Source organism: Mytilus galloprovincialis, chromosome 7 (genome assembly GCF_965363235.1).
Source record: "Mytilus galloprovincialis chromosome 7, xbMytGall1.hap1.1, whole genome shotgun sequence".
Lineage (NCBI taxonomy): Eukaryota > Metazoa > Mollusca > Bivalvia > Mytilida > Mytilidae > Mytilus > Mytilus galloprovincialis.
Window position 1 is genome coordinate 45,814,128 of NC_134844.1, and position 12,910 is coordinate 45,827,037.

The following is a 12,910-nucleotide window of genomic DNA, read 5'->3' on the forward strand; positions in this document are numbered from 1 at the left end:
TCATTAATCTACAAAAAAGGAACCACTGGACCTTTTTTAAATCAAAGTAAAACCTCCTCAAAATTTTACTGACTGTGACTACAAAAAAACATATCTAGTTTTCAGTTCTGACAAAATCGATAGTGTTCTCATATTTTTCTTTGAGTTGTTTAGTTAAATATACAGCAGCAACCTATCTCTTTTATATTCCGATAACACGATACATGTATCTAATGACATCGATGCGTGATCATTTGTTTTTTGTAAAATACGCACTATCTCTTTTTCGAAAATAACTTATTATATTTTTGACAATATCACAGAAAGTGCTAAATTTTGTAAAACAAAAATGCCAGTTATAATTGTTTTTATTTTTTTTATAATTTTGTCAGTATCAAATGGAGATTATTTACGAAGGTTGGAAAAAATAGAATCACAGTTAGCTGATAACACTGGAAAACTGCAAGAAATACTCAGCCGACTACCAAAGGGTATGTAATTATGTATATTCTCACAACCAGATTATTTCGATAGTGCACAAATAACAAGAATAATCTACAAATAATTGTTCTGCAGTTGTAAGATAAGACAAATTCTTTCTGGAAATGTGTCAAACATAATTGTCAGAATACATTGTAAGTAACATTGACAATGACTATTTTATCTCTTCTATCTCTTATATCTTCATTATGGAATCGTTTTGTTGAACAATATTCAAAGCAGTATACTGTTGAACACAACTCAAAGATCCATAAAAAACAAGTTACGAAATAAAGGAATTCATGAACTCAATAAGGAGCCAGACGGTGAGTGAAACAAACATGTATTTAAACACTAATTCATAATATCTCTATAGTCAAAAGAGTGCAGTTATATGATCATAGCCATTAAGTTACAGGTTTTCAAATATTTCAATCCTTTATGGGTTGATATTTAATACCAAAAAAAGTAAGCAATGAAAGTTATATATGCTTTTTGTCCTTCTCCGTTAAATATTTAAATTTCTTGAAATGATTGAGATTGTGACACATAGATGACTCTTGTACCCCTATTTTGACAATTTTACCTATAATGTCGGTTTGATCTTTTATTTGATGCATTCCCCTCAGTTTTAGTTTGTAACCCGAATTTGTTTTTTCTCTATCGATTTATGAATATCAAACAGCGGTATACTACTGTTGCCTTTATTGTTCAAGCATCGTTGTAAATAAAATATAATTGAATTTGATGTGACTGTCATTCATGTACAAGTGAGAGGTTTATCGCTATAAAACCACGTTCACTCCACTACTTTTTACATTTGAAAATGCCTGTACCAAGTCAGGAATATGGTTGTCTTGTGTTTTTCAAATCGCTAGATTATTAGACCTGTGAAACCTTCAATCTAAAATTGAGAATGGAAATGGGGAATGTGTCAAAGAGACAACAACCCGACCATAGAAAAAACAACAGCAGAACGTCACAATCAGGATATTTATACAACTGATGATAATGACAGACATTACATATTATCGAACTATTTACAGAATTTGAGTCTACACAACCACTCATGATACCTTTAAATAACAAAGAGAAGTCAGGAATATGACAGTTGTCTATTTTTTTTATGTGTTTTATTTTTGTAACACATGCATGTGAATAACGTATCAACTTAGATATGGAAACACAAAAGACATTGAACAATTAAATTGAATGTATCTACTTGAGGAAAGTTATACGTAAAGAGGATACTAAATAATTGTACTGATATTGCCTTTTGAAATGGTGATTTTGTTTTTTGCCAGGTTTAAGGGTTACACATGAAATCATATTAGTACACATGTAATACTAAATTGTAAGAACATTGCCACTTGCTGAGTAATCTAGAATATAATGATTCTTTCCAGCGCCTGGTATAAACATATCTACAATTGAAATTTTAACGTGGAAGTAAAATGTATAATCAAATTGCATATTGCATGGAATAGATAATACCAGAGGAGTACCAAAATATTACTGGCTACTTGCATTACTGGTGTAAATCTATTTCATATTAATATAACTGAGTATATTGATATGATATTGTTCTTGTTTATTTGAAAAAAATAACTAGAAATGTACTGTTATAGCACTAACTCCACTTAGCTTAATAAACCTTGTAGGACCGTGTCGGTTGATTTCACTTGGGTTCAAACTATTGGTTTGGTAAATATTGCAATTATGCAATCAAAACTCTAATGTGGCTTACGATATATAGTTATCAATTTTCCAGCCTTCAAGACAATTTTTGAGACAAACAAAACATAGTGCATTGATTACAATAATTATCAAAGGTACCAGGATTATGATTTAATACACCAGACGTGCGATTCGTCTTCATAAGACTCATCAGTGACACTCAGTTGAAAACAGTTATGAAGCCAAACAAATTCAAAGTTGGTGAGCATTGAGGACCTAAATTTCCAAACATTGTGCCAAATATGACTAAGGTTATCTATTCCTGGGATAAGAACATCGTTAGTTTTTCGAAAAATTTAAAGTTTTATCATGTGTTTATCAAAAGGAAATTTACAAAAATGAAGTCACAAGTCTCTATACATCCTAGTCATAAATATTGTAATAAATCTATCAATGACATATCAAAAACAAATATTTCAGAATTCATTATCCATTACAAAAATAAAGGATGCCTTGTTTAAAAAAAAGTATATTTGAGTAATTTTCCTTTATCTATAAGTGTAGTTTAACTAACTTGAAAATTATATCTCTAATTCCTAGCATTGCCCTCTAATGCTTAATTCCACGGAATAGATAATTTGTAATTCCTGGTACGAAAAAATGTAAGCTGTACCATTCAGTGCTTGCAAGCACTTTGATATGCTTTTCTTGTAATGAAATAATGGAAGCAAGACTGGTGTTATATTCCCAGCAATCAATTGTTTACGCTAAAATTACAGATAAAACAGTTTTTTCAATATCATGAATAATCATTGATATGCAGTTGATAAAACCTTTGCACATCATACTTCCATTGAAAATAATTAACCCTGAACTTTATTTGTTTTTTATGTATGTATGTAATTTTAAATTTTTCATTGTGTTTTAAGAAAACATTATTCTCTATCATTTTCTATTTTTCAGCAAAGTCTATCCTTTGTTTTTGGTGTCATGTTATTTTGTTGTATTTCTGTCGGCCAAGTATTCTCTACATGCTCTATTCGGGAATCCAATACAGACGTTCATAGTGTAGATTTAGCTAATAAAACATAAATGTGTACCTGTACTAAATGTTATGTTATTTTTTATTAATTTTTAGGAATTTGTGAAAAGGATGATTCCAAACGAACGTCAAAATGCAAAGGTACCAAATTCATCAACTTTACATCACAAATATTGCTTACATTGAATATTTAATTTTATTTCTAAAAAAAGTTCCACTTTAGAGCAGAGGAAATATGAGTTTAAATAGTGTCTTAATTGTCTTACACCAATTGATTAATACATAGTGCATACACTTTTAACCTTAGCCTTTGGACGGTGGTTTAAACTGTGGTAGAGATCATAGTATAAAGAATATGTCCCTCCAAAAGTACACAATATATAAAACTGATTTGATTTCAACAGCAAAATATTTCATGAAATTAATAAAATTCGATGGCAAGATTTCACAGAAGTCATATGATGCATGTATAACAATAGAATGAATGAAATACTGGACTTATGTTAAGATTCTATGCAAGATGAAAGGCACACTTTTCTATCAATCTTAAAAGTGTTTTAATCTAAATCTGTTGATATTGATAACAATGCTCATAAAGATCCAGAATAATTCAGAAGCACTTGATTTGATCTTTTTTTAGAAGGAAGACCTATTGATTGTAATGATATTCCTGACAAGTGTCCAAGTGGAGTATATAAGGTGTTTCCAAAGCATACACAAGGAATTGATGTTTATTGTGAAATGGTTTTAGACGAGGGACACTGGACGGTAACTATTTTAGAGAATTAAAAAACAAATAAACATAATGATAGAATAAAGAGCTTTTAGGAATTTAAATGTTATAGCATGCAATTTTCTATTTTCCTCATTAGGAGTAAATATATCATAATATATCATAAACATACCACTAAATAGTAGAATTTCAGAAACACGAAGCTATTAGGTTCATACCACACATGCATGTATCAAAATGGTCAGAGAATAATATTATTTGCACGAAGTCTTTAAAGGGATAAATGAACAATAGGGAAAAAACGCGACAAAATTCATATAGCTTCAAAGCCAAAACTTAACAAGGATAAGCTACAATCGTTATATTGTCATGTATCTATACACAGGTTTTTCAAAGAAGAGAAAATGGCTATGTTGACTTTTACCGCGGATGGAATGACTACAAATCAGGATTTGGGAACCCTGCATTTGAGTTTTGGCTTGGTAATTTTTCACATGCTCATGCATAAACTATAGGTTTTCCTTTGCACAATCAACAGCTAAGTATGAACACAAGGTTTTTTACAACTCGTTGTATTTTTTTAATTTCTGGTATTGTTTGAATAGTCACCTAAACTTTACCAAAATACGGTAAATGATATCCTTTGGTTATGTAAAGCAAACAATGACAAGGAATTATAACAATATGGACCAAAATTCAGGGTGACATGCCTGCTTGTAATTTGTTACTTCATTATAGATGAGATTACTCATGATCAGAATTTTGAAAGTAGAATTTATATTCATAAATGATATTATTGTTAAGTTCGCCACTGGTGGTACAAATGTCTAACACCTATCAATCTATCTTTTACAACACTTCATCGCTATCATATAGAATTATTTCATAACTTCTATAAGTTATTGGACAATAGAACTTTTAGATTGTTTTAGCTCACCTAGCCCAAAGGTCCAAGTGAGCTTTTCTCATCACTTGGCATCCGTAGTCCGCCGTTAACTTTTACAAAAATCTTCTCCTCTGAAACTGTTCAGCTAAATTCAACCAAACTTTGCCACAATCATTATTGGGATATCAAGTTAAAAAATGTGTCCGGTGACCCGGCCAACTAACCTAGATGGCCGCCATGGCTAAATAAGAACATAGGGGTAAAATGTAGATTTTGGCTTATAACTCTGAAACAAAGCATTTAAAGCAAATCTGATACGTAGTAAAATTGTTTATCAAGTCAAGATCTATCTGCCCATAAATTGTCAGATGAATCGAACAACTGGTTGTTTTGTTGCTGCCCCTGAATTAGTCATTTTCAGGAAATTTTGCCGTTTTTGGTTATTATCTTGAATATTATTATAGATAGCGATAAACTGTAAACAGCAATAATGTTCAGCAAAGTAAGATCTACAAATATGTCAACATAACCAAAATCGTCATTTCCCCTTCAGGAGTTATTGTTCTTTATAGTCGTTTTTTACCAATTTTTCGTAAATTTTTGTAATCTTATACAAAAGTCTTCTCCTCTGAAACTACTGGGCCAAATTTAACCAAACTTAGCCACAACCTCTATTATGGTATTTATTTTCAACAATGTTTGAGGTGACCCAGCCAATCATCCAAGATGGCTGCCATGGCTTAAAATAGAACATAGGGGGAAAATGTAGATTTTGCCCTATTACTCAAAAACCAAAGCATTTAGAGCAAATCTGTAAAGAGGTTAAATTGTTTATAAAGTCAATGTCTATCTGCTGTGAAATTTTCAGATGAATTTGACAACTGGTTTTTGGGTTGCTGCCCCCAATTGGTATTTTTAAAGAAATTTTGCCTTTTTTGGTTATTACCATGAATACTAGATAGAGATAAACTATAAACAGCAATATTGTTCCGCAAAGTAAGATCTACAAATAAGTCAACATGACTAAAATGGTCAGTTGATCCCTTAAGGAGTTATTGTCCTTTATAGTCAATTTTTAACAATTTTCATTAATTGGTAATTTTTTGTAAATTTCAACAAAATATTTTCCTCTGTAACTAATGGGAAAGTTTATTATAGATAGAGAAAATTGTAAGTAACAAAAATGTTCAGTAAAGTAAGATCTACAACAACATCGCCATCACCAAAACAATTTTGTAATTATAGATAAATGTCGTAGTAAAGTAATGCTTATGAGAATTTAATAGAATACTCGTTTTTTTCAAGGATAACACAAATGAAAAAAAAGTTCAAAGAATATAGAAATTAAGGACCCCAAATGGACCTTCATATCACATTATTTAATTCTATTTTGTATTATTTTTAGGCAACAAAATTTTGCACTCTCTAACATCACGAGGGAAGTATGAAATGCGGATCGATTTATTCGATTTCGATGGAAACAATGCATTTGCAAAATACAGAGAGTTTAGAATTGGTGATGAAAGGTCAAAGTTCAAGCTAACCGCAGATGGATATCATGGTACTGCAGGTACGAATTTCTTTTAATGATATTTCGATGTTTAGAGTTTATTAAGGTGGTACCTAACACTACAGGGAGTTAACTCTGTAAAGTCAGCTAAACGTTTTAATTACGTTGTGTTGTATCGGGAATATTAAGCTTTTTAATGATCAAAATTGGTGTTTGTCAAACTGCTATATAACCAGTGTATTTTTTCTGACAAAACAGTTGGTTCAAAATTTTTGAAATTTTTATATTTTTGTTAAAGGGTCAAAGTAAATACTTTGTCAAAATTTAAATAAAATTAAACGAGCCAAATTAATTTTAGTGAAAGTGTTAGGTACCACCCTAAGTTGTATTGGTACACTAGGCTTAAACTTGGTCGAAAGAATAAGAAACCTGAATCTTTTTGATAATATAGTGTCAAAATCTTGATTTTTCTTAAAGGATTCTAATAAAAGCAACATACATATTCTGGGATTTAGATAATGTTAAATTGGCCCTAGCTATGTTCTGCTGTTTGACTCAAACTCTAATGACTGATGTATACGAATGTTTAAAGTGTATCAAAATTATAATAAAACATCTTAAATAAGCAATTTACAGGGCACGGGTTCGATAAATTGTAGCTTCGTTTCGGGTGTATTTTAGTCTAGACGCCATCTAAGATCCAATTAGCTATCGAGTTGACCTCCAATGGGCATATACGCGATATTAACATCCATATAAAATGAATAAATAGCGAACTCGTTCACTTTTTCTATAGGTTTGTGTTATTTCATATTATAGATATATAAATATATATTAATCGTCGTTTTTTTTTTTTGTGTGTATAATAATGATTTTTTGTTGATCTTATCAGTCAAACAAATTATTTAACTTTTATTTCACATTCAAATTGACATTTTTTCCCTTTTAATAACTGAACATGCACAATTCATGTGTTGTCCATCTCTAGTTAATGGATTAGATTGAAGTTTACATTAATACGCATTCAATAAGGTAGAAATATTCACTTACAAGTTAAAAATTCATTATCAATGTTTCCTTGCTTATTTTGACAAAATTTAACCATATTCGCTGCTAAAAGCAAATGATTAAACAAAATAAAATCCTATTTTACATTTTTTATATATCTCGTAGCAAGTGCCCCTTTTCGTCATTTAACGGGTTGCGTTTTTACATATCGTCCTTCTGAACTATATACCAAATTATAAAGTGTTATTTTCATCTTCAAAGTTTTTTTTTCATTTGCGTATGCTGCTTATTTTAAGGTGGTGTTTATGTGGTAAATAAAGCCAACAGTAGTATACCGCTGTTCAAGATTCATAAATCGATAGAGAAAAAACAAATCCGGGTTACAAACTAAAACTGAGGGAACGTATCAAATATAAGAGAACTAAGACACAACACCGAAATGTAACACACACAGAAACGAACTATATTGTAACAATGGCCATTTTCTTGACGTGATACAAGGCATTTTATGAAAAAAAAATGGTGGGTTTAACCTGGTTGTGTGGCATGCCAAATCTCCCGATTTATGGCAGTGTTAATTATAACATTAAAATGACAACATTACACGACAGGGTTACAATAAATAAACAGATAAATGGAACAAAATATAGGACAGAGAAACAAACAAATAATAGCCATCAAAAGGTAACAGGTTAAAAAAAATAGTATACGACAGACGCGCACTACACCCACACAAAACTAAGCTCAGATGTAAAAAGTTCAAAAGCCATAACAACTACAAACTTGAATATCGCAGAGCACCAAAAGTTCCAAAAAGTTGTGAGGCCAGAGTTATCCGCCTGGGACAAAAACATCATTATTAACAAGAATAATACATAGTTTTGCAAACAGTAAATTTTATAAAAATGACTATATAATAGATATACATGATTAAACAACTGAAGTGGTGACTAGCTATAGAATAAAAACGGATACATTACAAAATCACAGCTCTGTTAGCCAACGCCCAAAGTAACGTCACATTTAAATTTCTAAAATGTTTTTACCAAAGTTGAGAAAGAATTTGGATGAAATTTAAGATTAGATTTGTTTGACCTATCGCACTTTTATTATATTTTAATAATAATGAAATTATAATACCAATCAATATCTATCTGCAGTAGCAATCAGATAATCAATTAATTGTATCATCCAGCTCTGCGGGTGTCTTCTCTGATCAAACTGCAAACCAAATATATCGTTTTATTCCTTTCATATTCAATAAAATTAAATCTACCAAATGAACTGGATGTGTAGTTATTCCCAACACAACACACGAATACAACAGAAAAAAATACGATTTACAACTACATACGTTAAGACATTTGACAAAGTCCGATGACAACAACAAACACAACATCAAAACCCAACACATTAATTTGGGATGTAAAGTATCGTTCCACGTCTTAACGCAATACGAATTAACACTAAGCAAAACAGTCACATTTGGTGGGAATAAGTCACGTTCGGTAATAAAAAGATTAGACGACGTCATGACAAACCACTATCTAACACGTGGTAAAAATGTCCATAGTTAGTTTGCACATTTTTTTGAAATTGCACTTTAACTAAATATTCTTAAAAGTTCATAAGACCTATAAGTTTGAGGAATGTAATGGTGTTAAGATCTAATTGTTTTTTTCACAGTTTTATTATCGACTATCATCTGCAAAAGCTCGATAACAACAGACATTCAAGGAGTTTGTAAATGAATAATGTTTTTGTGTATTATGTCTAACAAATCAATCTGTGTTGATATTAAAAAAGGGGGGATATTTGCCTGAGCAATGCAATGCCTGAGAAGTTGACATATGCTATATATAAATTTTAAGCTTTTAAGAAAGATTGGTTCCATGACATATCTTTAAATGTGTTTGTTCGCTTTTATAGACTCGTGCCAAATTGGAGCTTGGTACATTGTATAAACACAGCACTATGTTTAACGACTGTATGTTGACTTCTTTAGATTTCATCAATATATTTTTATTGTTTTGCTGCCAACTCATTGTCGCATGACTGTGTATACTCCAAACAAAAAGTAAAGATCACAAAAATACTGAACTTAGAGGAAAATTAATTTCTGAAAGTCCATAATCACATGGCAAAATCAAGTAACAAAACGCATCAAAAACGAATGGACAAGAACTGTCATATTCCTGACTTGGTACAGGCATTTTCAAATGTAGAAAATTATGGATTAAACCTTGTTTTATAGCGCTAACCCTCTCACTTTGATGACAGTCTCGTCACATTCCGTTATATTTACACTGATGCGTAAACTAAACAGACACAATAATCAAAATAGTCAAAATATGGTTACATCAGTCATCATCGTATAACAATTTTAAAAGGAATATTTTAACAGAAAACAAAAACATCTATCTACAAACACATTCATTGAATTGAGTATATGACGTCAGAAAATTTTATACGTCACATAAATTTGCCGTTCAATTTTAAAATTAACATAGGCAATGTTACATATGTAGCATATAGGGTTAAAAAATCAAAAGTATTTAAGAATAAATTTCAGAAATAGAGCGAGATTGAAAATAGTCCAAAAGTTATATACAGAATTTATAAGAATCCACAAATAGTAAATTCCACTACGCGATTGAATGATTTTGACGTTTATGGTTCAACGTATTTTGTATTTCATAATAGAAATATATTATAATAATATAAACTAGAACAATATCATACTGACGGGATCTTTTAAAGTACAGAGTCACGTTGTAAGAACCAAAGAAATAAAAAAAAGTCGCATATACAAAGCACGACACCAAAAATTGAAAGACAATACAAACACATTGACGAGGTGTACAAGTACCGAGCCACGTCAAACGGATATCACATAAATAGTTATCAAAGGTACCAGGATTATAATTTAGTACGCCAGACGCGCGTTTCGTCTACATAATACTCATCAGTGACGCTCATATCAAAAACCATTCAACAGTAAAAGTAATATTAAATATAGAACAAAGACAAATGAAAGAACTATATAACACGTTGTTAAGATGATAAACAACATCAGTATGCAGAATCTATACATCAAGACCATCGTGTATTATTTGTGAAGTTGATACGGAACATTTATCAACAAGGTCTTGGTACCTTCCGATGAACTTTTTTAGAAAAAGGACGAGACGTTCTTTGACATACCCCTGGTTCATTTACTTTCTACTCAGACACTAATGACGTTTTAAAAAGTCTGAGTAGGAGCTGCAAGCTCTTGAATATTGAATAAGTTGGGAAATATATATCCCATACGCAGGTGAAGTTGGTATATTGCTACTAAGGTGGGGGAAATTTTTAATTTCAAAATTCAAATCGTCTCGTTTGTCATAGATTCTGGTACTGAGATGACTGTGTAAGTCAAATTCGAGAAAGTCAAAAAAATGAGGCGGAGGAAGCCGTGTCTGTTGTTTCTTTAATCTCTAGTTCTGGGGGATATATTAATGGAACCGAATCAGAAAAGTTCGGATTGTTTATGGAAAGAACATCATCAATATATCTGAAAGTGAAATTAAATAATCTGGCTACTTTGATCCTCTTGTTTTTGACAAGTGTCTGAAGGAACTCCGATTCTTAAGAAAATAAGAAGTCGGCGAGAAGAGGTGCACAGTTTGTTCCCATAGGAATGCCGACAAGTTGTTGGAAAAGTCTACCTCCAAACTCAACAAATATGTTGTCGATAAGAAACTCCAGCATACTGACCACTTGTTCTTCTATGTAGCATGTTTTACCTTTTTGTTTGTCACTATTAACGAAATATGCTTTATGAAATCCCAAAGTAATAAATTCATAGCGTATGCTACCATTTTTATGTTGAAAGGCATTGTGGATTATTTCTTTCAGGCGATTTTTCAATTTCATAGGGAATGGTGGTATACAGAACCATCGAATTGAAAATTCAGTTCGAGAAATGCGAACCCCAAACAATGAGTTGCTTTTAGCCCTATTTATCTAGAATATATTGAAATTTTCAATTGATAGCCTATCTCTATTAGATCTTATTCATTTTGTTCCGGGAAATGAAGACTGCCTTATGGTTAGGATTATAAAACCAACAAAGCGGGAAATAGACAATAGTAAAAAATGTCAAGAGTCATCATAATAGACAAATTGAATAAAACATTATTACATACAATTATTATTCATGTTAACGTTCTCTAACAAAGTAAAAATACGATGATGAGCAAACGTCAGCGCACTTCTTTTTATCAATAGCTTTTTGCCATATATGATTTTGTTACCTTTGTTAACAGAGTATCCCGAGTATATGCCTAATCCCAACACGCCTACATTCGGGGACAGAACATGGTTATAACTTTTATACAATAATTAGGATAACTATCAGTCCCCGAGGTAATCATCAGCTCATCAGTCAGTACTTTAATACTTCGGTACTGACATGATTTATAAAAAAAATTGAGATTATAAAGAAACTAAGGTTTCAGCTCCCTCAGGCAAAGTTGACCTTAGATAAATTTGGCTATTTGAAAGCGTTCGAAGAGCTTTTCTAGATTTACCTTCATCAGGAACGGTCAAAGCAAAATATTTGAAATCCGAGGGATGGATAAGTACCGAAACAGTTGAAGAGCTATATGAACGCTTTCAATAATAAAGGTTTTGTTTTTAAAAGTTTTCGTATTGACCCATGAATCATTTTTAGTATAGTTCAATTTTCAATGTAGTATTCGTGTCTTTAGGTAACAGCTTAGAACATCACAATGGCCGTCGCTTCTCAACGAAGGATAGCGATAACGATGACCACTCTGGTCACTGTGCTACAGCATACCCTGGAGCATGGTGGTTTGGTGGCTGTGTATCAGCTGATCTAAATGGTCAGTATTTTCTGAGAACACCAGACTCCAGCCATCTAGGTGTTTACTGGCGTAGTTGGAAAGGATATAACTATTCTTTGAAAAGCTCAGTGATGATGATGCGAAGAGTGTTAACTTGAGATACATACATTACTAACATTTCAAATAAATTAAATAATGAGTATTCAATGTCATTTTCTATAAATTTAGAGAGTTCTATCTAATGTCTGGTAGTCTCCGAATTTATTACAATGTACCATCCTAGAAGCTATCACTTCTGTTCTGGTATGCAAATATGGAAACTCTTCTGTTCAAATTTTGCTGTTCTAAAATTTCGAAATCATTTTAAAGTAAGGAATATATTTCCCTCAAGCCTTACTCGGATTTCTTCTCGGGCTCGGCTTTACTTTTGGTTCTATCTATAAATATTATTAATACTTCAACAACATTTGTATTAGATTTTGAACTTTCAAATGTGGAATAGGGATCAAACTTTGTATTATAAATCTGATACAATGAAATAGTTTAATATTATTATTTGCTATAACAGTGCTACTAAAAAGGAAAATGTTCAACTGCGTGCTAATCCTGTTAAAAGCTTTAACAGACATCATCATAAATAGGTTTCATACTATCATAGGTATGTTCCCATTGTTACTTCAATTGCACTCTCTTTACTCAATTTGGCATTGACAGTCTGCAATTTGTGTTCTGAATTTCACTAGCT

At 31.4% G+C, this 12,910-nt stretch overlaps 1 protein-coding gene across 1 annotated transcript; it reads left to right on the forward strand.

The window, feature by feature from the left end:
* Positions 1-242: 242 nt before the first annotated feature.
* On the forward strand, positions 243-12,367 carry LOC143081721 (ficolin-1-like). Its single transcript, XM_076257456.1, has 6 exons — positions 243-470; positions 3,275-3,319; positions 3,819-3,946; positions 4,297-4,393; positions 6,203-6,367; positions 12,070-12,367. The coding sequence occupies exons 1-6, from the start codon at positions 329-331 to the stop codon at positions 12,321-12,323; spliced, it is 831 nt and encodes a 276-aa protein (XP_076113571.1). The 5' UTR covers positions 243-328; the 3' UTR covers positions 12,324-12,367.
* The last annotated feature ends 543 nt before the right edge of the window (positions 12,368-12,910 follow it).

Bases quoted from the DNA above. Each gene is read 5' to 3' on its own strand.
- LOC143081721 (XM_076257456.1), top strand. From the start codon at position 329: ATGCCAGTTATAATTGTTTTTATTTTTTTTATAATTTTGTCAGTATCA. The intron at 3,320-3,818 runs GTACCAAATTCA...ATCTTTTTTTAG, and splicing joins ACGAACGTCAAAATGCAAAG to AAGGAAGACCTATTGATTGT. The intron at 4,394-6,202 runs GTAATTTTTCAC...TATTATTTTTAG, and splicing joins TGCATTTGAGTTTTGGCTTG to GCAACAAAATTTTGCACTCT.